The 25,540-nt window shown below is 52.5% G+C and overlaps 2 protein-coding genes across 4 annotated transcripts in view; both read left to right on the top strand.

The window, feature by feature from the left end:
- The window catches only part of LOC118381925 (uncharacterized), a 59,349-nt gene that overhangs the window by 11,122 nt on the left and 22,687 nt on the right, over positions 1-25,540 (top strand). The gene's annotated exons all lie outside the window — the stretch shown is intronic.
- Positions 22,920-25,540, top strand: part of LOC118378608 (myeloid cell surface antigen CD33-like) — a 111,512-nt gene continuing 108,891 nt past the window's right edge. Inside the window, exons 1-4 of one of the 2 annotated variants that reach the window (XM_052523980.1) lie at positions 22,920-23,070; positions 23,337-23,624; positions 23,775-24,053; positions 24,261-24,311. In XM_052523980.1, coding sequence (XP_052379940.1) covers positions 23,010-23,070; positions 23,337-23,624; positions 23,775-24,053; positions 24,261-24,311 — 679 coding nt within the window. In that variant the 5' untranslated portion in view covers positions 22,920-23,009. Of the gene's footprint in view, positions 23,071-23,336; positions 23,658-23,774; positions 24,054-24,260; positions 24,312-25,540 lie in introns of both variants that reach the window. The other variant, XM_052523979.1, reaches the window with a different exon arrangement.

Here is a 25,540-nt window from a genome sequence, read left to right as displayed (position 1 = left end):
AGAGTCCCACCTGTAGTGCCACATAGAGTCCCACCTGTAGTACCACCTAGAGTCCCACCTGTAGTCCCACCTAGAGTCCCACCTGTAGTACCACATAGAGTCCCACCTGTAGTCCCACATAGAGTCCCACCTGTAGTGCCACATAGAGTCCCACCTGTAGTCCCACCTAGAGTCCCACCTGTAGTCCCACCTAGAGTCCCACCTGTAGTGCCACATAGAGTCCCACCTGTAGTCCCACCTAGAGTCCCACCTGTAGTACCACATAGAGTCCCACCTGTAGTCCCACCTAGAGTCCCACCTGTAGTACCACATAGAGTCCCACCTGTAGTACCACATAGAGTCCCACCTGTAGTCCCACCTAGAGTCCCACCTGTAGTCCCACATAGAGTCCCACCTGTAGTACCACATAGAGTCCCACCTGTAGTCCCACCTAGAGTCCCACCTGTAGTCCCACCTAGAGTCCCACCTGTAGTGCCACATAGAGTCCCACCTGTAGTCCCACCTGGAGTCCCACCTGTAGTCCACATAGAGTCCCACCTGTAGTGCCACATGTAGTCCCACCTGTAGTCCCACCTGTAGTCCCACCTGTAGTCCCACCTGTAGTCCACATAGAGTCCCACCTGTAGTGCCACATAGAGTCCCACCTGTAGTACCACCTAGAGTCCCACCTGTAGTCCCACCTAGAGTCCCACCTGTAGTCCCACCTGTAGTCCCACCTGTAGTACCACCTGTAGTCCACCTAGAGTCCCACCTGTAGTCCCACCTAGAGTCCCACCTGTAGTGCCACATAGAGTCCCACCTGTAGTCCCACCTAGAGTCCCACCTGTAGTCCCACCTAGAGTCCCACCTGTAGTGCCACATAGAGTCCCACCTGTAGTGCCACATAGAGTCCCACCTGTAGTCCCACCTAGAGTCCCACCTGTAGTACCACATAGAGTCCCACCTGTAGTACCACATAGAGTCCCACCTGTAGTCCCACCTAGAGTCCCACCTGTAGTACCACCTAGAGTCCCACCTGTAGTGCCACCTAGAGTCCCACCTGTAGTGCCACATAGAGTCCCACCTGTAGTACCACATAGAGTCCCACCTGTAGTCCCACCTAGAGTCCCACCTGTAGTCCACATAGAGTCCCACCTGTAGTCCCACCTAGAGTCCCACCTGTAGTACCACCTAGAGTCCCACCTGTAGTCCCACCTAGAGTCCCACCTGTAGTACCACATAGAGTCCCACCTGTAGTCCCACCTAGAGTCCCACCTGTAGTCCCACCTAGAGTCCCACCTGTAGTCCCACATAGAGTCCCACCTGTAGTACCACATAGAGTCCCACCTGTAGTCCCACCTAGAGTCCCACCTGTAGTGCCACATAGAGTCCCACCTGTAGTACCACCTAGAGTCCCACCTGTAGTACCACCTAGAGTCCCACCTGTAGTGCCACATAGAGTCCCACCTGTAGTACCACCTAGAGTCCCACCTGTAGTACCACCTAGAGTCCCACCTGTAGTCCCACCTAGAGTCCCACCTGTAGTGCCACATAGAGTCCCACCTGTAGTCCACATAGAGTCCCACCTGTAGTCCCACCTAGAGTCCCACCTGTAGTACCACATAGAGTCCCACCTGTAGTGCCACATAGAGTCCCACCTGTAGTGCCACCTACCTGTAGTCCCACCTGTAGTCCCACCTAGAGTCCCACCTGTAGTCCACATAGAGTCCCACCTGTAGTCCCACCTAGAGTCCCACCTGTAGTCCACATAGAGTCCCACCTGTAGTCCACATAGAGTCCCACCTGTAGTCCACATAGAGTCCCACCTGTAGTCCCACCTAGAGTCCCACCTGTAGTCCACACCCACCTAGAGTCCCACCTGTAGTGCCACATAGAGTCCCACCTGTAGTACCACATAGAGTCCCACCTGTAGTCCCACCTAGAGTCCCACCTGTAGTCCCACCTAGAGTCCCACCTGTAGTGCCACATAGAGTCCCACCTGTAGTCCCACATAGAGTCCCACCTGTAGTACCACATAGAGTCCCACCTGTAGTACCACATAGAGTCCCACCTGTAGTACCACATAGAGTCCCACCTGTAGTACCACCTAGAGTCCCACCTGTAGTGCCACATAGAGTCCCACCTGTAGTACCACATAGAGTCCCACCTGTAGTCCCACCTAGAGTCCCACCTGTAGTACCACATAGAGTCCCACCTGTAGTGCCACATAGAGTCCCACCTGTAGTACCACATAGAGTCCCACCTGTAGTGCCACATAGAGTCCCACCTGTAGTACCACATAGAGTCCCACCTGTAGTACCACATAGAGTCCCACCTGTAGTGCCACATAGAGTCCCACCTGTAGTACCACATAGAGTCCCACCTGTAGTACCACCTAGAGTCCCACCTGTAGTCCCACCTAGAGTCCCACCTGTAGTGTCACATAGAGTCCCACCTGTAGTGCCACATAGAGTCCCACCTGTAGTACCACATAGAGTCCCACCTGTAGTCCACATAGAGTCCCACCTGTAGTACCACATAGAGTCCCACCTGTAGTACCACATAGAGTCCACCTGTAGTCCCACCTAGAGTCCCACCTGTAGTCCACATAGAGTCCCACCTGTAGTACCACATAGAGTCCCACCTGTAGTCCACATAGAGTCCCACCTGTAGTCCCACCTAGAGTCCCACCTGTAGTACCACATAGAGTCCCACCTGTAGTACCACATAGAGTCCCACCTGTAGTCCACATAGAGTCCCACCTGTAGTCCCACCTAGAGTCCCACCTGTAGTCCACATAGAGTCCCACCTGTAGTCCACCTAGAGTCCCACCTGTAGTCCCACATAGAGTCCCACCTGTAGTCCCACCTAGAGTCCCACCTGTAGTGCCACATAGAGTCCCACCTGTAGTACCACCTAGAGTCCCACCTGTAGTGCCACATAGAGTCCCACCTGTAGTGCCACCTAGAGTCCCACCTGTAGTACCACCTAGAGTCCCACCTGTAGTACCACATAGAGTCCCACCTGTAGTACCACCTAGAGTCCCACCTGTAGTACCACCTAGAGTCCCACCTGTAGTACCACATAGAGTCCCACCTGTAGTACCACCTAGAGTCCCACCTGTAGTACCACCTAGAGTCCCACCTGTAGTACCACATAGAGTCCCACCTGTAGTACCACCTAGAGTCCCACCTGTAGTACCACCTAGAGTCCCACCTGTAGTACCACCTAGAGTCCCACCTGTAGTCCCACCTAGAGTCCCACCTGTAGTCCCACCTAGAGTCCCACCTGTAGTACCACCTAGAGTCCCACCTGTAGTCCCACATAGAGTCCCACCTGTAGTACCACATAGAGTCCCACCTGTAGTACCACATAGAGTCCCACCTGTAGTACCACCTAGAGTCCCACCTGTAGTCCACCTAGAGTCCCACCTGTAGTGCCACATAGAGTCCCACCTGTAGTACCACATAGAGTCCCACCTGTAGTACCACCTAGAGTCCCACCTGTAGTCCACCTAGAGTCCCACCTGTAGTGCCACATAGAGTCCCACCTGTAGTACCACCTAGAGTCCCACCTGTAGTACCACCTAGAGTCCCACCTGTAGTACCACCTAGAGTCCCACCTGTAGTCCCACCTAGAGTCCCACCTGTAGTGCCACATAGAGTCCCACCTGTAGTACCACCTAGAGTCCCACCTGTAGTGCCACATAGAGTCCCACCTGTAGTGCCACCTAGAGTCCCACCTGTAGTACCACCTAGAGTCCCACCTGTAGTACCACCTAGAGTCCCACCTGTAGTGCCACCTAGAGTCCCACCTGTAGTCCACCTAGAGTCCCACCTGTAGTCCACACCCACCTGTAGTCCCACCTGTAGTCCCACCTGTAGTCCACCTAGAGTCCCACCTGTAGTACCACATAGAGTCCCACCTGTAGTACCACCTAGAGTCCCACCTGTAGTACCACCTAGAGTCCCACCTGTAGTCCAGAGTCCCACCTGTAGTACCACCCATAGAGTCCCACCTGTAGTCCCACCTAGAGTCCCACCTGTAGTGCCACCTAGAGTCCCACCTGTAGTCCCACCTAGAGTCCCACCTGTAGTACCACCTAGAGTCCCACCTGTAGTGCCACCTAGAGTCCCACCTGTAGTGCCACATAGAGTCCCACCTGTAGTACCACCTAGAGTCCCACCTGTAGTCCCACCTAGAGTCCCACCTGTAGTGCCACATAGAGTCCCACCTGTAGTACCACCTAGAGTCCCACCTGTAGTCCCACCTAGAGTCCCACCTGTAGTCCCACCTAGAGTCCCACCTGTAGTCCCACCTAGAGTCCCACCTGTAGTACCACCTAGAGTCCCACCTGTAGTCCCACATAGAGTCCCACCTGTAGTACCACCTGTAGTCCCACATAGTCCCACCTGTAGTACCACCTAGAGTCCCACCTGTAGTGCCACATAGAGTCCCACCTGTAGTGCCACATAGAGTCCCACCTGTAGTGCCACATAGAGTCCCACCTGTAGTGCCACATAGAGTCCCACCTGTAGTGCCACATAGAGTCCCACCTGTAGTGCCACATAGAGTCCCACCTGTAGTACCACCTAGAGTCCCACCTGTAGTACCACCTAGAGTCCCACCTGTAGTCCCACCTAGAGTCCCACCTGTAGTCCCACCTAGAGTCCCACCTGTAGTGCCACATAGAGTCCCACCTGTAGTACCACCTAGAGTCCCACCTGTAGTACCACCTAGAGTCCCACCTGTAGTACCACATAGAGTCCCACCTGTAGTCCCACCTAGAGTCCCACCTGTAGTGCCACCTAGAGTCCCACCTGTAGTCCCACCTAGAGTCCCACCTGTAGTGCCACCTAGAGTCCCACCTGTAGTCCCACCTAGAGTCCCACCTGTAGTCCCACCTAGAGTCCCACCTGTAGTGCCACATAGAGTCCCACCTGTAGTCCCACCTAGAGTCCCACCTGTAGTCCCACCTAGAGTCCCACCTGTAGTGCCACCTAGAGTCCCACCTGTAGTGCCACATAGAGTCCCACCTGTAGTACCACCTAGAGTCCCACCTGTAGTGCCACATAGAGTCCCACCTGTAGTGCCACCTAGAGTCCCACCTGTAGTGCCACATAGAGTCCCACCTGTAGTCCCACCTAGAGTCCCACCTGTAGTCCCACCTAGAGTCCCACCTGTAGTGCCACCTAGAGTCCCACCTGTAGTGCCACATAGAGTCCCACCTGTAGTCCCACATAGAGTCCCACCTGTAGTCCCACCTAGAGTCCACCTGTAGTCCACCTGAGTCCCACCTGTAGTCCCACCTAGAGTCCCACCTGTAGTCCACCTAGAGTCCCACCTGTAGTCCCACCTAGAGTCCCACCTGTAGTCCCACCTAGAGTCCCACCTGTAGTCCACCTAGAGTCCACCTGTAGTCCCACCTAGAGTCCCACCTGTAGTCCCACCTGTAGTGCACTAGAGTCCCACCTGTAGTCCCACCTAGAGTCCCACCTGTAGTCCCACCTAGAGTCCCACCTGTAGTCCCACCTGTAGTCCCACCTAGAGTCCCACCTGTTGTCCCACCTGTAGTCCCACCTGTGTCCACCTGTAGTCCCACCTGTAGTCCCACCTAGAGTCCCACCTGTAGTCCCACCTGTAGTCCCACCTGTAGTCCCACCTGAGTCCCACCTGTAGTCCCACCTGTAGTCCCACCTGTAGTCCCACCTAGAGTCCCACCTGTAGTCCCACCTGAGAGTCCCACCTTTAGTCCACCTAGAGTCCCACCTGTAGTCCACCTGAGAGTCCCACCTGAGTCCCACCTGTAGTCCCACCTAGAGTCCCACCTGTAGTCCCACCTGTAGTCCCACCTTTAGTCCCACCTAGAGTCCCACCTGTAGTGCCACCTAGAGTCCCACCTGTAGTCCACCTGTAGTCCCACCTTCCACCTGTAGTCCCAGAGTCCCACCTGTAGTCCCACCATGTAGTCCCACCTTTAGTCCCACCTGTAGTCCCACCTGTAGTCCCACCTGTAGTGCCACATAGAGTCCCACCTGTAGTCCACCTAGAGTCCCACCTGTAGTCCCACCTGTAGTCCCACCTGTAGTCCACCTAGAGTCCCACCTGTAGTCCCACCTAGAGTCCCACCTGTAGTCCACCTAGTCCCACCTGTAGTCCCACCTAGAGTCCCACCTGTAGTCCACCTAGAGTCCCACCTGTCGTCCCACCTGTCGTCCCACCTGTCGTCCCACCTGTAGTCCCACCTAGAGTCCCACCTGTAGTCCCACCTAGAGTCCCACCTGTAGTGCCACCTAGAGTCCCACCTGTAGTCCCACCTAGAGTCCCACCTGTAGTCCCACCTAGAGTCCCACCTGTAGTCCCACCTAGAGTCCCACCTGTAGTCCCACCTGTAGTCCCACCTAGAGTCCCACCTGTAGTCCCACCTGTAGTCCCACCTGTGAGTCCCACCTGTAGTCCCACCTAGAGTCCCACCTGTTGTCCCACCTGTAGTCCCACCTTGAGTCCCACCTGTAGTCCCACCTAGAGTCCCACCTGTAGTCCCACCTGTAGTCCCACCTAGTCCCACCTGTCCCACCTGTTGTCCCACCTGAGAGTCCCACCTGTAGTCCCACCTAGAGTCCCACCTGTAGTCCCACCCCCACCTGTAGTCCCACCTGTAGTCCCACCTAGAGTCCCACCTGTAGTCCACCATAGTCCCACCTTTAGTCCCACCTAGAGTCCCACCTGTAGTGCCACCTGTAGTCCCACCTCCCACCTGTAGTCCCACCTGTAGTCCCACCTAGAGTCCCACCTGTAGTCCCACCATAGTCCACCTTTAGTCCCACCTAGAGTCCCACCTGTAGTCCCACCTGTAGTGCCACATAGAGTCCCACCTGTAGTGCCACCTAGAGTCCCACCTGTAGTCCCACCTAGAGTCCCACCTGTTAGTCCCACCTAGAGTCCCACCTGTAGTCCCACCTGAGAGTCCCACCTGTAGTCCCACCTGTAGTCCCACCTGTAGTCCCACCTAGAGTCCCACCTGTAGTCCACATAGAGTCCCACCTGTAGTCCACCTGAGTCCCACCTGTAGTCCACCTGTCGTCCCACCTAGAGTCCCACCTGTAGTCCCACCTAGAGTCCCACCTGTAGTGCCACATAGAGTCCCACCTGTAGTCCCACCTAGAGTCCACCTGTAGTCCACCTAGAGTCCCACCTGTAGTCCCACCTAGAGTCCCACCTGTAGTCCCACCTAGAGTCCCACCTGTAGTGCCACCTAGAGTCCCACCTGTAGTCCCACCTAGAGTCCCACCTGTAGTCCACCTAGAGTCCCACCTGTAGTGCCACATACAGTCCCACCTGTAGTCCACCTAGAGTCCCACCTGTAGTACCACCTAGAGTCCCACCTGTAGTCCACCTAGAGTCCCACCTGTAGTCCACCTAGAGTCCCACCTGTAGTCCCACCTAGAGTCCCACCTGTAGTCCCACCTAGAGTCCCACCTGAGTCCACCTGTAGTGCCACATAGAGTCCCACCTGTAGTCCACCTAGAGTCCCACCTGTAGTCCCACCTAGAGTCCCACCTGTAGTCCCACCTAGAGTCCCACCTGTAGTCCCACCTAGAGTCCCACCTGTAGTCCCACCTAGAGTCCCACCACCTGTAGTCCCACATAGAGTCCCACCTGTAGTGCCACCTAGAGTCCCACCTGTAGTCCCACCTAGAGTCCCACCTGTAGTCCACCTAGAGTCCCACCTGTAGTCCACCTAGAGTCCCACCTGTAGTCCACATAGAGTCCCACCTGTAGTCCACACCTAGAGTCCCACCTGTAGTCCACCTAGAGTCCCACCTGTAGTCCACCTAGAGTCCCACCTGTAGTCCCACCTAGAGTCCCACCTGTAGTCCACCTAGAGTCCCACCTGTAGTCCCACCTAGAGTCCCACCTGTAGTCCACCTAGAGTCCCACCTGTAGTCCACCTAGAGTCCCACCTGTAGTCCCACCTAGAGTCCCACCTGTAGTCCACCTAGAGTCCACCTGTAGTCCCACCTAGAGTCCCACCTGAGTCCCACCTGTAGTCCCACCTAGAGTCCCACCTGTAGTCCCACCTAGAGTCCCACCTGTAGTCCCACCTAGAGTCCCACCTGTCCCAGTCCCACATAGAGTCCCACCTGTAGTCCACCTAGAGTCCCACCTGTAGTCCCACCTCCCACCTGTAGTCCCACCTAGAGTCCCACCTGTAGTCCCACCTAGAGTCCCACCTGTAGTCCCACCTAGAGTCCCACCTGTAGTCCACCTGTAGTCCCACCTGTCCAGTCCCACCTGAGTCCACCTGTAGTCCACCTGTAGTCCCACCTGTAGTCCCACCTAGAGTCCCACCTGTAGTCCCACCTAGAGTCCCACCTGTAGTCCCACCTGTAGTCCCACCTGTAGTCCCACCTGTAGTCCCACCTAGAGTCCCACCTGTAGTCCCACCTGAGTCCCACCTGTAGTCCCACCTAGAGTCCCACCTGTAGTCCCACCTAGAGTCCCACCTGTAGTCCCACCTGTAGTCCCACCTGTAGTCCCACCTGTAGTCCCACCTGTAGTCCCACCTAGAGTCCCACCTGTAGTCCCACCTAGAGTCCCACCTGTAGTCCCACCTGAGTCCCACCTGTAGTCCCACCTGTAGTCCCACCTAGAGTCCCACCTGTAGTCCCACCTAGAGTCCCACCTGTTGTCCCACCTGTAGTCCCACCTAGAGTCCCACCTGTAGTCCCACCTAGAGTCCCACCTGTAGTCCCACCTGAGTCCCACCTGTAGTCCCACCTAGAGTCCCACCTGTAGTCCCACCTGTAGAGTCCCACCTGTAGTCCCACCTGTAGTCCCACCTGAGTCCCACCTGTTGTCCCACCTGTAGTCCCACCTGAGTCCCACCTGTTAGTCCACCTAGAGTCCCACCTGTAGTCCCACCTAGAGTCCCACCTGTAGTCCCACCTGAGTCCCACCTGTTGTCCCACCTGTAGTCCCACCTGTAGTCCCACCTGAGAGTCCCACCTGTAGTCCCACCTAGAGTCCCACCTGTAGTCCCACCTGTAGTCCCACCTGTAGTCCCACCTGTAGTCCCACCTAGAGTCCCACCTGTAGTCCCACCTAGTCCCACCTTTAGTCCCACCTAGAGTCCCACCTGTAGTCCCACCTGTAGTCCCACCTGTAGTCCCACCTGTAGTCCCACCTGTAGTCCCACCTGTAGTCCCACTTAGAGTCCCACCTGTAGTCCCATCCACCTGTAGTCCCACCTCCCCCTGTACCTAGAGTCCCACCTGTAGTCCCACCTGTAGTCCCACCTGTAGTCCCACCTGTAGTCCCACCTGTAGTCCCACCTGTAGTCCCACCTTAGAGTCCCACCTGTAGTCCCACCCCACCTGTAGTCCCACCTAGAGTCCCACCTGTAGTCCCACCTGTAGTCCCACCTGTAGTCCCACCTAGAGTCCCACCTGTTGTCCCACCTAGAGTCCCACCTGTTGTCCCACCTGTAGTCCCACCTTGAGTCCCACCTGTAGTCCCACCTAGAGTCCCACCTGTAGTCCCACCTGAGAGTCCCACCTGTAGTCCCACCTAGAGTCCCACCTGTAGTCCCACCGAGAGTCCCACCTGTAGTCCCACCTGTAGTCCCACCTAGAGTCCCACCTGTAGTCCCACCTGAGAGTCCCACCTTTAGTCCCACCTAGAGTCCCACCTGTAGTCCCACCTGTAGTCCCACCTGTAGTCCCACCTGAGTCCCACCTGTAGTCCCACCTGTAGTCCCACCTATAGTCCCACCTTTAGTCCCACCTAGAGTCCCACCTGTAGTGCCACATAGAGTCCCACCTGTAGTCCCACCTGTAGTCCCACCTGTAGTCCCACTTAGAGTCCCACCTGTAGTCCCATCCATAGTCCCACCTTTAGTCCCACCTAGAGTCCCACCTGTAGTCCCACCTGTAGTGCCACATAGAGTCCCACCTGTAGTCCCACCTAGAGTCCCACCTGTAGTCCCATCCATAGTCCCACCTTTAGTCCCACCTAGAGTCCCACCTGTAGTCCCACCGAGAGTCCCACCTGTAGTCCCACCTGTAGTCCCACCTGTAGTCCCACCTAGAGTCCCACCTGTAGTCCCACATAGAGTCCCACCTGTCGTCCCACCTGTCGTCCCACCTGTCGTCCCACCTGTAGTCCCACCTGTCGTCCCACCTGTAGTCCACATAGTCCCACCTGTAGTCCCACCTAGAGTCCCACCTGTAGTGCCACCTAGAGTCCCACCTGTAGTCCCACCTAGAGTCCCACCTGTAGTCCCACCTAGAGTCCCACCTGTAGTCCCACCTAGAGTCCCACCTGTAGTCCCACCTAGAGTCCCACCTGTAGTCCCACCTAGAGTCCCACCTGTAGTCCCACCTAGAGTCCCACCTGTAGTCCCACCTGAGTCCCACCTGTAGTCCCACCTGTAGTCCCACCTGTAGTCCCACCTGTTGTCCCACCTGTAGTCCCACCTAGAGTCCCACCTGTAGTCCCACCTAGAGTCCCACCTGTAGTCCCACCTTGAGTCCCACCTGTAGTCCCACCTAGAGTCCCACCTGTAGTCCCACTGAGAGTCCCACCTTTAGTCCCACCTAGAGTCCCACCTGTAGTCCCACCGAGAGTCCCACCTGTAGTCCCACCTGTAGTCCCACCTAGAGTCCCACCTGTTGTCCCACCTGTAGTCCCACCTTTAGTCCCACCTAGAGTCCCACCTGTAGTCCCACCGAGAGTCCCACCTGTAGTCCCACCTGTAGTCCCACTTAGAGTCCCACCTGTAGTCCCATCCATAGTCCCACCTTTAGTCCCACCTAGAGTCCCACCTGTAGTGCCACATAGAGTCCCACCTGTAGTCCCACCTGTAGTCCCACCTGTAGAGTCCCACCTGTAGTCCCACTGAGAGTCCCACCTTTAGTCCCACCTAGAGTCCCACCTGTAGTCCCACCGAGAGTCCCACCTGTAGTCCCACCTGTAGTCCCACCTAGAGTCCCACCTGTTGTCCACCTGTAGTCCCACCTGTAGTCCCACCTAGAGTCCCACCTGTAGTCCCACCTGTAGTCCCACCTTGAGTCCCACCTGTAGTCCCACCTAGAGTCCCACCTGTAGTCCCACTGAGAGTCCCACCTTTAGTCCCACCTAGAGTCCCACCTGTAGTCCCACCTAGAGTCCCACCTGTAGTCCCACCTGAGTCCCACCTGTAGTCCCACCTAGAGTCCCACCTGTAGTCCCACCTGAGAGTCCACCTGTAGTCCCACCTAGAGTCCCACCTGTAGTCCACCTGTAGTCCCACCTGTCCACCTGTAGTCCCACCTGTTGTCCCACCTGAGTCCACCTGTTGTCCCACCTGTAGTCCACCTGTAGTCCCACCTGTAGTCCCACCTAGAGTCCCACCTGTAGTCCCACCCACCTGAGAGTCCACCTGTAGTCCCACCTAGAGTCCCACCTGTAGTCCCACCGAGAGTCCACACTGAGTCCCACCTGTAGTCCCACCTAGAGTCCCACCTGTAGTCCCACCTGTCGTCCCACCTGTAGTCCCACCTAGAGTCCCACCTGTAGTCCCACCTGTACCTGTAGTCCCACCTGTAGTCCCACCTAGAGTCCCACCTGTAGTCCCACATAGAGTCCCACCTGTAGTCCACCTAGAGTCCCACCTGTAGTCCACCGAGAGTCCCACCTGTAGTCCCACCTGTAGTCCCACCTAGAGTCCCACCTGTAGTCCCACCTAGAGTCCCACCTGTAGTCCCACCTAGAGTCCCACCTGTAGTCCCACCTAGAGTCCCACCTGTAGTCCCACCTGTAGTCCCACCTGTAGTCCCAGTCCCACCTGTAGTCCCACCAGAGTCCCACCTGTAGTCCCACCTAGAGTCCCACCTGTAGTGCCACCTAGAGTCCCACCTGTAGTAGTCCCACCTGTAGTCCCACCTAGAGTCCCACCTGTAGTCCCACTAGAGTCCCACCTGTAGTCCACCTAGAGTCCCACCTGTAGTCCCACCTAGAGTCCCACCTGTAGTCCCACCTGAGTCCCACCTGTAGTCCCACCTGTAGTCCCACCTGTAGTCCCACCTGTTGTCCCACCTGTAGTCCCACCTAGAGTCCCACCTGTAGTCCCACCTAGAGTCCCACCTGTAGTCCCACTGTAGTCCCACCTGTAGTCCCACCTGAGTCCCACCTGTAGTCCCACCTGTAGTCCCACCTGTAGTCCCACCTGTAGTCCCACCTGTAGTCCCACCTGTAGTCCCACCTAGAGTCCCACCTGTTGTCCCACCTGTAGTCCCACCTTTAGTCCCACCTAGAGTCCCACCTGTAGTCCCACCTATAGTCCCACCTGTAGTCCCACCTGTAGTCCCATCCATAGTCCCACCTTTAGTCCCACCTAGAGTCCCACCTGTAGTCCCACCTAGAGTCCCACCTGTAGTCCCACCTGTAGTCCCACCTGTAGTCCCACCTAGAGTCCCACCTGTAGTCCCACCCATAGAGTCCCACCTGTAGTCCCACCTAGAGTCCCACCTGTAGTCCCACCTGTAGTCCCACCTAGAGTCCCACCTGTAGTCCCACCTAGAGTCCCACCTGTAGTCCCACCTATAGTCCCACCTGTAGTCCCACCTAGAGTCCCACCTGTAGTCCCACCTAGAGTCCCACCTGTAGTCCCACCTAGAGTCCCACCTGTAGTCCCACCTAGAGTCCCACCTGTAGTCCCACCTAGAGTCCCCTGTACCTGTAGTCCCACCTAGAGTCCCACCTGTAGTCCCACCATAGAGTCCCACCTGTAGTCCCACCTAGAGTCCCACCTGTAGTCCCACCTAGAGTCCCACCTGTAGTCCACCTGTAGTCCCACCTAGAGTCCCACCTGTAGTCCCACCTAGAGTCCCACCTGTAGTCCCACCTAGAGTCCACCTGTAGTCCCACCTAGAGTCCCACCTGTAGTCCACCTAGTCCCACCTGTAGTCCCACCTAGAGTCCCACCTGTAGTCCCACCTAGAGTCCACCTGTCCCACCTAGAGTCCCACCTGTAGTCCCACCTGTAGTCCACCTAGAGTCCCACCTGTAGTCCCACCTAGAGTCCCACCTGTAGTCCCACCTAGAGTCCCACCTGTAGTCCACCTAGAGTCCACCTGTAGTCCCACCTAGAGTCCCACCTGTAGTCCCACATAGAGTCCCACCTGTAGTCCCACCTAGAGTCCCACCTGTAGTCCCACCTAGAGTCCCACCTGTAGTCCCACCTAGAGTCCCACCTGTAGTCCCACCTAGAGTCCCACCTGTAGTCCCACCTAGAGTCCCACCTGTAGTCCCACCTAGAGTCCCACCTGTAGTCCACCTAGAGTCCACCTGTAGTCCACATAGAGTCCCACCTGTAGTCCCACCTGTAGTCCCACCTTTCCCACCTGTAGTCCCACCTAGAGTCCCACCTGTAGTCCACCTAGAGTCCCACCTGTAGTCCCACCTGAGAGTCCCACCTGTAGTCCCACCTAGAGTCCCACCTGTAGTCCACCTGTAGTCCCACCTGTAGTCCCACCTGTAGTCCCACCTGTAGTCCCACCTAGAGTCCCACCTGTAGTCCACCTGTAGTCCCACCTGTAGTCCCACCTAGAGTCCACCTGTAGTCCCACCTCCCACCTGTAGTCCCACCTGTAGTCCACCTGAGTCCCACCTGTAGTCCCACCTGAGTCCACCTGTTGTCCCACCTGTAGTCCACCTAGAGTCCCACCTGTAGTCCCACCTAGAGTCCACCTGTAGTCCCACCTGAGTCCCACCTGTAGTCCCACCTAGAGTCCCACCTGTAGTCCCACCTAGAGTCCCACCTGTAGTCCCACCTGTAGTCCCACCTGTAGTCCCACCTGTTGTCCCACCTGTAGTCCCACCTAGAGTCCCACCTGTAGTCCCACCTGTAGTCCCACCCACCTGTAGTCCCACCTGAGTCCCACCTGTAGTCCCACCTAGAGTCCCACCTGTAGTCCCACCATAGAGTCCACCTGTAGTCCACCTGAGTCCCACCTGTAGTCCCACCTGTAGTCCCACCTAGAGTCCCACCTGTAGTCCCACAGAGTCCCAGAGTCCCACCTGTAGTCCACCTAGAGTCCCACCTGTAGTCCCACCTAGAGTCCCACCTGTAGTCCCACCTGTAGTCCCACCTGAGTCCCACCTGTAGTCCCACCTGTAGTCCCAGAGTCCACCTGTAGTCCCACCTGTAGTCCCACCTGTACCCTAGTCCCACCTAGAGTCCCACCTGTAGTCCCATCCATCGTCCCACCTTTAGTCCCACCTAGAGTCCCACCTGTAGTCCCACCTGTAGTCCCACCTGTAGTCCCACCTAGAGTCCCACCTGTAGTCCCATCCATAGTCCCACCTTTAGTCCCACATAGAGTCCCACCTGTAGTCCCACCTAGAGTCCCACCTGTAGTCCCATCCATAGTCCCACCTTTAGTCCCACCTAGAGTCCCACCTGTAGTCCCATCTGTAGTCCCACCTGTAGTCCCACCTGTCGTCCCACCTGTCGTCCCACCTGTCGTCCCACCTGTCGTCCCACCTGTCGTCCCACCTGTAGTCCCACCTTGAGTCCCACCTGTAGTCCCACCTAGAGTCCCACCTGTAGTCCCATCTGTAGTCCCACCTGTAGTCCCACCTAGAGTCCCACCTGTAGTCCCATCTGTAGTCCCACCTGTAGTCCCACCTAGAGTCCCACCTGTAGTCCCATCTGTAGTCCCACCTGTAGTCCCATCTGTCGTCCCACCTGTCGTCCCACCTGTAGTCCCACTTTGAGTCCCACCTGTCGTCCCACCTGTCGTCCCACCTGTCGTCCCACCTGTAGTCCCACCTGTCGTCCCACCTGTAGTCCCATCTGTAGTCCCACCTGTCGTCCCACCTAGAGGCCCATCTGTAATTCCTGACAGTAGTGTTGACCAAATCTTGTATGTTATTCATGTTTCTTTCTTGTCTGTTCCTATGAAAATGAACTTTACATTTATTTTTCATGTATTTTGTCTTGTCTTTTATAAGAAGTGAGAACACTGTAGAAGAGAAGAAGACAAGGAGAAGGTGCTGAGTCTTCACTCAGGACACTAGTCTGTACATATACACATAAACTCCTCTGCTCTACTTTAGTGTACTACACTGTATCCTCTCCTCTCGTCTCCTCTCGTCTCCTCTCGTCTCGTCTCGTCTCCTCTCCTCTCCTCTCCTCTCCTTTCCTCTCCTCTGCTCTTCTCTGCTCTACACTCCTTTCTCCTCTCCTCTACTATCTCCACTACTTTCCTCTAATCTCTCCTCTATTCTCCATTGTTATCCTCTCTCCTTTGCTCTCCTCTCCCTCTCCTCTCCTCCCTCTCCATTCTACACTGCTCTCCACCCTATCTCCTCTCCTCCCTCTCCCTCCTCTCCTCTCACTCTCCTCTCCTCTCCCACTCCTCTCCTCTCCTCTCCCTCCTCTACTCCCTCTCCTCTCCCTCCTGTTCCTCTCCTCCCTCTTCTCTGTCTACACTCTTTCTCCCACCTCTACTATCTCCACCTGTTTCCTCTAATCTCACCTATAGTCCCATTGTTATCCTCCTCCTTCCCTCCACCTCTCCTCCCACCTCTCCTCTCCTCTCTCTGCAGTCCTCTACTCTAGTCCCACTCTGCTCCCTGTCCCACCTGTCCCTACCTCAATCCTTCTCTCTCTCACCTGCCCTTTTCTCACCTTTCCTCCCACCTCTCCCACCTGTCATCCTCTCCTGTAGTCCATCCTTTACTGTCATCTCCTCTCACCCTCTCTTCTACTCCCACCTGCTGTCCTTTCTACTCTCCTCACTCTCCTCTGATCCTAATCCCTCCTCCTCTGCCCACCTCCTTGTCCACCTGTCCACTACTCTCCCTACTCTCCCCTCCCCTCTCTCTGCCTCCTCTCCTCTCTCCTGTACTCTCCTCTTCTCCCACCTGTCTCTCCTCTCCATCTCCACTCCTTCCTCTCCTCTCCTCTCCTCTCCTCTCCTCCCACCTGTCTCCCACTCCTCCCACCTGTCCTCCACACTGCAGTCCACCTCTAGTCCCACCTGCTCCTCTCTCCCTCCTCTCCTCTCCTCTCCTCCTCCTCTCCTCTCCTCTCCTCCCACCTCTCTCCCACTCTGCTCCCACCTCTCCTCTCCTCTCCTCTCCTCCTCCTCCTCCACTCTGCAGTACTCTCTACTCTACTCTGCTCCTCTCTCTCTCCCACTCTCCTCTCCCTCCTCTCCTCCCTCTCCTCTCCTCTCCTCTCCTCTCCTCTCCTCTCCTCTCCTCCTCCTCTCCTTCACTCTGCAGTACTCTCTCCTCTACTCTGCCCTCTCCTCTCCACTACTCTCCCTTACTCTCTGCTCCTCTCTCCTCTACACTCCTCTCTCCTCTACTCTCCCCTACTGTCCTTTCTACAGTCCTCCACTTTGCTCTAATCTCTCCTCTCCCCTCCTCTCCTCTCTCCCCATCTCTTCCTCTCCTCTGCCCTCTCCTCTCCCCTCCTCTCCTCTCTCCTCTGCTCTCCTCTGCTGCCCTCTCTACTCCACTCTGCTGTACTTTCCCACTCTCCTCCACCTATAGTCCCACTCTGCTGTCCCATCTATTCTCTCCTTCCTCCCCTCTGCCCTCTCCTTCTGTCTCACCTTACTCCCACTTTCCTCTCCTCTTCGTCCTGCCCTCTCCTCTGCTGTCGTCCTACCTGTCCTCCACTTTGCTCCTAATCTCCTCTCTCCATCTCGTGTCCTCCGCCACTCCCACTCTCTTCTTCTCTCCACCTCTCTCCCTTCCTCTCTGTTATCCCCTCTCCTCTCATCTGCTGTCCTATCTGAACTCTCCTTTATATCTGCTCTGCTCTCCTCTCTCTTCTACACTTCTCTCTCCACCACTCTACTCTACTCTACTCTACTCTACTCTACTCTACTCTACTCTACTCTACTCTACTCTACTCTACATCTGCTCTGCTCTACTCCCTCTTCTACACTTCTCTCTCCACCACTCTCTACTCTACTCTACTCTACTCTACTCTACTCTACTCTACTCTACTCTACTCTACTCTACTCTCCTCTACATCTGCTCTGCTCTCCTCTCTCTTCTACACTTCACTCTCCTCTCTTCTCTTCTCTTCTCTACTCTACTCTACTCTACTCTACTCTACTCTACTCTACTCTACTCTACATCTGCTCTGCTCTCCTCTCTCTTCTACACTGCTCTACTCTCCTCTCTCCTCTCCTCTATTATGCTGTCCAGTCTACTCTCCTCTACTCTGCTCTGTTCTACTCTCCTCTACTCTCAACACTTCGCTCTTCTCTTCTCTACTGTCCTCTCTGCTCTCCTCTACTCTCCTCACCTCTATTTTGCTATCTCATCTACTCTCCTCTCCTCACTCCTTTTCTGTCCTCTCTGCTCTCCTCTCCTCTACTCTCCTCTCGACCACTGCTCTGCTCTACTCTCCTCTACAATCATCTCCTCTTTCATCTAATCTCCTCAACTCTCCTCTACTCTGCTGTCCTCTATACTCTCCTTTACGCTACTCTGATCTAATCTCTCCTCTCCTCTGCCCTCTCCTTTCCTCTCTACTCCTCTCACATCCTCTCCCCTCTCGTCTACTCTCCTCTACCATCCTTTACTGTCATCTCCTCTCACCTCTCTCTTATACTCTCCTCTGCTGTCCTCTGATCTAATCTCCTCTCGCCTCTCTTCTCTACAATCTTCTGCTCTTCCCTGTTTTATCTTCTCCTCTCCTCTCCTCACCTCTATTCTGCTGTCTAATCTAATCTACTCTCCTCTCCTTTCTCCTCTGCTGTCCTCTCAACTCTCCTCTACTCTCCTCTGATCTAATCTCCTCTCTCCTCTCATCTCCTCTCTCCACTACTCTCCCCTCCTCTCCGCTCTCCTCTACTCTCCTCTCTTCTCTACTCTCCTCTATACTCTGCTCTAATCTCCTCTCTCATTTGCCCTATTCTCTCCTCTCGTCTCCTCTCTCCACCTCTCTCCTTTGCTCTCCTCTCCTCTCCTCTCCTCTCCTCTCCTCTACTCTACTCTACTCTACTCTACTCTACTCTACTCTGCTCTGCTCTGCTCTGTCCTACTCTCCTCTACTCTCAATACTTCTCTCTCTCCTCTGCCCTTTTCTCTCTTTTCCTCTCACATCCTCTCCCCTCTCATCTACTCTCCTCTACCATCATTTACTGTCATCTCCTCTCACCTCTCTCTTCTACTCTCCTCTGCTGTCCTTTCTACTCTCCTCTACTCTCCTCTGATCTAATCTCCTCTCTCCTCTGCCCTCTCTCCTCTCATCTCATCTCTCCACTACTCTCCCCTACTCTCCACTCTCCTCTACTCTCCTCTCCTCTCTCCTCTACTCTCCTCTCCTCTCTCCTATACTCTGCTCTCTCCTCTCCTCTCCTCTCCTCTCCTCTCCCTCTCCTCTCCTCTCCTCTCCTCTCCTCCTCTCATCTCCTCTCCTCTCCTCTCCTCTCCTCCACTCTGCAGTACTCTCTACTCTACTCTGCTCCTCTCTCCTCTCCTCTCCTCTCCTCTCCTCTCTCCTCTCCTCTCCTCTCCTCTCCTCTCCTCTCCTCTCCTCTCCTCTCCTCTCTCCTATATCTGCTCTCTCCTCTCCTCTCCTCTCCTCTCCTCTCCTCTCCTCTCCTCTCCTCCACTCTGCAGTACTCTCTACTCTACTCTGCTCCTCTCTCCTCTCCTCTCTCCTCTCCCTCCTCTCCTCTCCTCTCCTCTCCTTCACTCTGCAGTACTCTCTCCTCTACTCTGCCCTCTCCTCTCCACTACTCTCCTTACTCTCTGCTCCTCTCTCCTCTACCTCCTCTCCTCTACTCTCCCCTACTGTCCTTTCTACAGTCCTCTACTTTGCTCTAATCTCTCCTCTCCCCTCCTCTCCTCTCTCCCCATCTCTTCCTCTCCTCTGCCCTCTCCTCTCCCCTCCTCTCCTCTCTCCTCTGCTCTCCTCTGCTGCCCTCTCTACTCCACTCTGCTGTACTTTCTACTCTCCTCTCCTATACTCTACTCTGCTGTCCTCTATTCTCTCCCCTTCTCTCCTCTGCCCTCTCCTTCTGTCTCCCTTACTCTCCGCTCTCCTCTCCTCTTCGCTCCTGCCCTCTCCTCTGCTGTCCTCTCTACTCTCCTCTACTTTGCTCTAATCTCCTCTCTCCTCTCGTGTCCTCTCGCCACTACTCTCTTCTTCTCTCCACCTCTCTCCCTTCCTCTCTGCTCTCCCCCTCTCCTCTCGTCTGCTGTCCTCTCTACTCTCCTCTACATCTGCTCTGCTCTCCTCTCTCTTCTACACTTCTCTCTCCACCACTCTACTCTACTCTACTCTACTCTACTCTACTCTACTCTACTCTACATCTGCTCTGCTCTACTCCCTCTTCTACACTTCTCTCTCCACCACTCTCTACTCTACTCTACTCTACTCTACTCTACTCTACTCTACTCTACTCTACTCTCCTCTACATCTGCTCTGCTCTCCTCTCTCTTCTACACTTCACTCTCCTCTCTTCTCTTCTCTTCTCTACTCTACTCTACTCTACTCTACTCTACTCTACTCTACTCTACTCTACTCTACTCTACTCTACATCTGCTCTGCTCTCCTCTCTCTTCTACACTGCTCTACTCTCCTCTCTCCTCTCCTCTATTATGCTGTCCAGTCTACTCTCCTCTACTCTGCTCTGTTCTACTCTCCTCTACTCTCAACACTTCGCTCTTCTCTTCTCTACTGTCCTCTCTGCTCTCCTCTACTCTCCTCACCTCTATTTTGCTATCTCATCTACTCTCCTCTCCTCACTCCTTTTCTGTCCTCTCTGCTCTCCTCTCCTCTACTCTCCTCTCGACCACTGCTCTGCTCTACTCTCCTCTACAATCATCTCCTCTTTCATCTAATCTCCTCAACTCTCCTCTACTCTGCTGTCCTCTATACTCTCCTTTACGCTACTCTGATCTAATCTCTCCTCTCCTCTGCCCTCTCCTTTCCTCTCTACTCCTCTCATATCCTCTCCCCTCTCGTCTACTCTCCTCTACCATCCTTTACTGTCATCTCCTCTCACCTCTTATACTCTCCTCTGCTGTCCTCTGATCTAATCTCCTCTCGCCTCTCTTCTCTACAATCTTCTGCTCTTCCCTGTTTTATCTTCTCCTCTCCTCTCTCTCCTCTATTCTGCTGTCTAATCTAATCTACTCTCCTCTCCTTTCTCCTCTGCTGTCCTCTCAACTCTCCTCTACTCTCCTCTGATCTAATCTCCTCTCTCCTCTCATCTCCTCTCTCCACTACTCTCCCCTCCTCTCCGCTCTCCTCTACTCTCCTCTCTTCTCTACTCTCCTCTATACTCTGCTCTAATCTCCTCTCTCATTTGCCCTATTCTCTCCTCTCGTCTCCTCTCTCCACCTCTCTCTGCTCTCCTCTACTCTCCTCGACTCTTCTCTCATCTCTGCTCACCTCTCTCTTCTACACTTCTCTCTCCACCACTCTCCTCTCTTCTCTACTCTACTCTCCTCTCTTTTCATCTCCTCCGCTCTCTTCTCTCTACTCTCCTCTCTTATCCTCTCCTCTCCCCTCATTATCTATTTCTCTCTCTGCTCAGCAACAGAAAAACAGAAGTGGTCTGAGCTGAAATAACCGCTGAAAGAAGGACCAGTTGCAGACATAGACATACTTATTATTCTGTTTATGTACATCATTTACTGCAGTTACACTCCAAAAACAAGTTGTAACTAGAAAGAGTACAGCAACGCACGGAAGTGACTTTTCTTAGCAGGTTAGGAGATCATTTAAGATAAACCTAACTCTTTTCCTAAACGTATCCTAACTCTCCTGACCTGCTATGTGCGTTCTCCTAACCTGCTACGAGAAATGTATTTCCATCCATAGCTGTATACCATCTAGTAAAACCCCCAATACAGTGTCTCTATGTCAACTCCCATACAAACAGTACAGTCCACTGTTCCCACGGTATCTTTGTGTTGTTTTCTACTTCTTTTGAAGGTGTTAAATGACCAGCTGTGTTATTTTTCGGGTGAAGTAATATTCTGTGGTAAAATGTAAAGACAACTCATCACTATGACTTATTTCTCTCTCTCTCTGCTCAGTCTCAGAAAAACAGAAGTGGTCTGAGCTGAAATAACCACTGAAAGAAGGACCAGTTGCAGATATAGACATTAATATTCATTCTCCTGTGTACATCTACATCATTGGTTGCAGTTACATTAACCTCTCTAACATTTGAAATTCACTCATCTGTCCTTTTTTATACTGATTCTTTACAAACACAGTTATGTGCTGCTTCAATAAGCTGGTAAGAGGAATATACCCTGGTATTACAGGAACATGATTGGATGTCCACTTCAGTCCTTGACAGGTTTACAACATATTGGTACATATGTAGAAACATACATACAATGTGATGTCATACACAAACAGGTAGAATCTGCCTTAATATACGGACAGTGGGTCATCAAAGTCACACAACAAATAGACACCACCAAATCAATAAATAGTCATATTAAATGTCTTTAGTGATGGAGAAAACCATTTGAATAGTTTGAGAGCTCTTGTCAAGAATGATCTGTGGTTGTCTGGTAGTGCAGTGTGTTACATTGAACTCCTCAGATCATACTGAACTGTGTAGGGGTTAGACACTTGTTCAGAGGACTGGTGGTTGTGCAGGAGCACTTTGAAGACCTTGGGAGGGAGTTGTAGGAAGTGCCAATGATGTGGCAGCAGTATCTCTGAATGACTTCCAATCCTGGAGAGACACGAGACTTGATTACACTGATATGTCATGTTGACGTGATGACTATGTCACTTTACTATGTCATTTGACTTATTTGGGTTAGGTTTGCCTGGTTGTCCTCGTCTCATCGTACTCTAGTGACTCCTGTGGCGAGCCGGGAGCAATGCAGGCTGCCACGGTCACCATGTATACAGTGTTTCCTCCGACACATTGGTGAACATTGTGTCAAGAAGAAGTGTGGCTTGGCAGGGTCGTGTTTCGTAGGATGCATAGAAAGAAGGAAAGAAAGCATCAGAGAATGAATCTACTACTGAAAGCATAAGCTATAGCTACAGTAGCTCGCACTGCAGTGTATAAAATGTGATGAGTAGGGGACTCAAAGAGAGAGAAGAACAATAGTTGAACAGTTTTGAACAAATTAATTTCTTTAAAATGAAAGAGAAGCAAGAGAGAGACAGAGAGTAAGCTATATTTAGTTGTATGTTTGAGTAGGCTAGTTTAGCACTTCTCAAACACCTGTCTCAAACAGAGAGGGATGCTATGTTAGCTAGCTGGCTATGGCTGTCCAACACTGGAACTATTCCAAGGCAAGGTAAGCTTTTGATTGTATTAACTTATTGCCACCGGGGCCACCTTGCTAACTGTACACTCTACAGCATTATTGTAGAGGGTTTATTAACGTGTTAGTTCTAGTAGCTATGCTGGCTGATGTTAACTAATATGGTGACAATGATGTAGGGTGTGTGTCGCGGTTAGCGGTTATGATATGAAGCTTTGGCTTGGAAAGGTTTAGTCATCTGGTCACAGACAGCTGAGGTGTTTTGCACTGGATCCCACAAGCGAAGGGTAAAGGTGAGAGGAGGAGAGTCGAGATGTGAGAAGGAATTAACAAGCAAAGTGATCATGCTGTTTGTTTATGGCTACGATGAATGTGACCTGTATTTGCATGTGATCAGGGGTGTATTCATTCTAGTATCATGTAGTAGCATAAACTTATCAATGTTACACTGAGCTGGGTGACTGGAATATGAATGAATCATCCAATTAAACGGCACCGACCACCACTTGAATATGACCACATTAATGCCAAATCCCTGCATCACTAATACAGACTCTCATACATGTGAAGATTCTCACCAAGGTTTAAACAGTGACCACTATGAGGAAGTGATGCTATAGTGGTGAAAAGAGATGCTGCTGTATGGTGAGAAACTCATAGTGCTGAGACACTCTGACAGAGGAAAGAGACAGAGGAACATACACACACAGAGACAGAGGAGAGAGACAGAGGAACAGAGAGACAGAGAGAGAGAGAGGATCATGGCTGATGTCCCTCATTCATTTTTGGGATTGCTTGTGACCGTTTTGTACCTGCTAACAGGTAAGACAGAGGAGAGAGAGTAAGAATATGTCATTAGAGATCATAGAACACGTTTATTTCACACGGCCAAACTAGTTCAGTTTACATTTGACTAATATTATGATGACATTTCTGTTGTGTATCTGTTTACTCTTATCTTCACTATTGTATAATAGACAGTATATTACACTATTATTCACACTGAAGAATATCAATAAGAAAACCTATGAAATATAATGTCATCTGTATTACCAGTTAATAATTATCTGATGTCATACTCCTTCCAGGTGTCAGTGGAGAAACTCTCTCTATGTTCTCCAGAATGGGAGATGATGTCAGTCTGCCGTGTAACAATGTGGTTTATCCAGACTGCTCCTCTACTACATGGATCTATAACGTGAATAGAGCCATTGAACTAGTCGGTCTAGGGAAGGTGAAACAACAACTAAACGACATAGCTGACAGACTGAGTGTGGCGTCTAACTGTTCTCTACATGTTAGTGATGTCAGAGCTGTGGATGTTGGACTCTACACCTGTCAACAATACCTTACAGAGACTGGACCAAAACATGGAGGTGATGCTCCTGTTCATCTGTCTGTTCTAACTAGTGAGTATTACTGTTTAAATCAGAGTGTAAATGTCACTGTGTATAAGTGTGGTGTTAATAATCATATGTAATGTGAAAACAACCAACAAGTACTGTATACCTTTTTCTCTTTCTCAGTCTCCTCTACCACACCAGTGACAGATCTGAAGCCTAATGTAAATATGACATTACGGTGTTCTCTGCTCACCGATACGCAACATGGAACGTGCTGGTCAGGATTTAGTCTCAGCTGGGGCCCTAAAACAGGTACTAAAGCCCAGGTCACACGGGATTCTTCCTGTGACATCACTCTGACTGTGACACTCCAGAAGAAGGACAACAACAGGAAGTGGACGTGCACACTGACTGAAAAGGGAAACATGAAGATCTCCATTGACTTCACCTCCACATTCTCAGGTATGTGTTCTTGTTATGTTCCTATAATCTGAATAAGTTCACAAGATTTGTGATGATATTAAAGTTAATATCAAACCTGATTCATTCTCCTCGTATTTGTGATATTAGTGATTGATGATGAATTTGATTTGAATCCTACTGCTGCCTGATGATGATGATGGGTTATTTAATAAACTAAAAGAGGATGTTCATCTCCTACTGAATTAGATACTGCTGAAAAGACCACTGATAGTGATGATGTCATCTCTACTGTCCCAGGTAAAATACTCCCATCTGTATGATGTGTGCAGATATATTAAATGTTTTATCTGTCCTCTGGATACATATCCCTCTCTCTCTCCCTCAGCAAAAGGTGGTGGGAAATGTGTTCAGGTTAACCGAAGAAAAAAAAATAATGATGATGATCATGCTTCATAGGGTGTCTTTTTTCTCTTTGGTTTCTCTGTGGTTTCTTCTGCTTTTCTCTTCTCTTTTCTACATGGAGGCACTAAGGGTAGGTTCTCTCAATATTAATGGGGGAAGGGACAGGAATAAGAGGACTTGGGTATTAGAAGTAATAAAACAGAAAAGGCTTAATGTTGTTTTCTTACAGGAGATACATAGCGATGAGGAAAATGAGGTTGACTGGAGTATGTGGTGGGAGGGGCAGCATGTACTCAGTCATGGTACTAATTTCGGTGCTGGGGTGGCAATCTTGTTTTCCTCAGGCTTAGGGGTGACTGTGGTATCTACAACAGAGATTGTCAAGGGTCGGGTTTTATTGGTCAAAGTGGATGTTTTTTTAATGTTTATGCTCCTAATGAGGGAACAGAGCGTATTGCTGTATTTGATCAACTAAAGGAAACCTTAAGACAGTGTGACCAAGAGGGGTGTATGGTTTTAGGGGGTGACTGGAACTGTACAGTGGATTTTACTGTTGATCGCACCGCTGAGAGACTAACAAAGGCCCATTGAACAGGACATCAAATCTATTGAATTGAAGCTGCTCACTCAGAATGGACCCTGGACTAGTCATGAACTTACAGGACAAGAGACATGAACTGAGGTCGTTTCTGCATGAAAGAGTGAAGGGTGGCTTGATTAGGTCTCGTTTCGCTTCCCTCAAGGATATGGATGCTCCTAGTGCTTTTTTAAAACCTAGGACAGTCAATATTTCAACGTAAACAGATGGTCTGCCTTCGTCTCCCTGATGGGACGGTGACCACAAATGATATTGAAATGTGTCAACATGCCGTGGATTTCTACTCGTCCCTTTATAAGGCGGAGGATTGTGACTCTATGTGTACTGAACAGTTGTTACATGGTCTTCCTCAATTGGGACCTGAGCAGAGAGTCGCATTGGACGCTGACATTACACTGCAGGAGCTGTCCACAGCAGTTATGCAGCTCTCATCAGGCCGAGCCCCTGGCATCGATGGTTTACCATCTGAGTTCTATAAGCACTTTTGGGGGTCTTGTTGGGGAGGATTTTTATGAAGTGCTGTGTG

This window comes from Oncorhynchus keta, chromosome 8, assembly GCF_023373465.1.
Source record: "Oncorhynchus keta strain PuntledgeMale-10-30-2019 chromosome 8, Oket_V2, whole genome shotgun sequence".
Lineage (NCBI taxonomy): Eukaryota > Metazoa > Chordata > Actinopteri > Salmoniformes > Salmonidae > Oncorhynchus > Oncorhynchus keta.
This window is presented reverse-complemented; position numbering and strand designations above follow the sequence as displayed.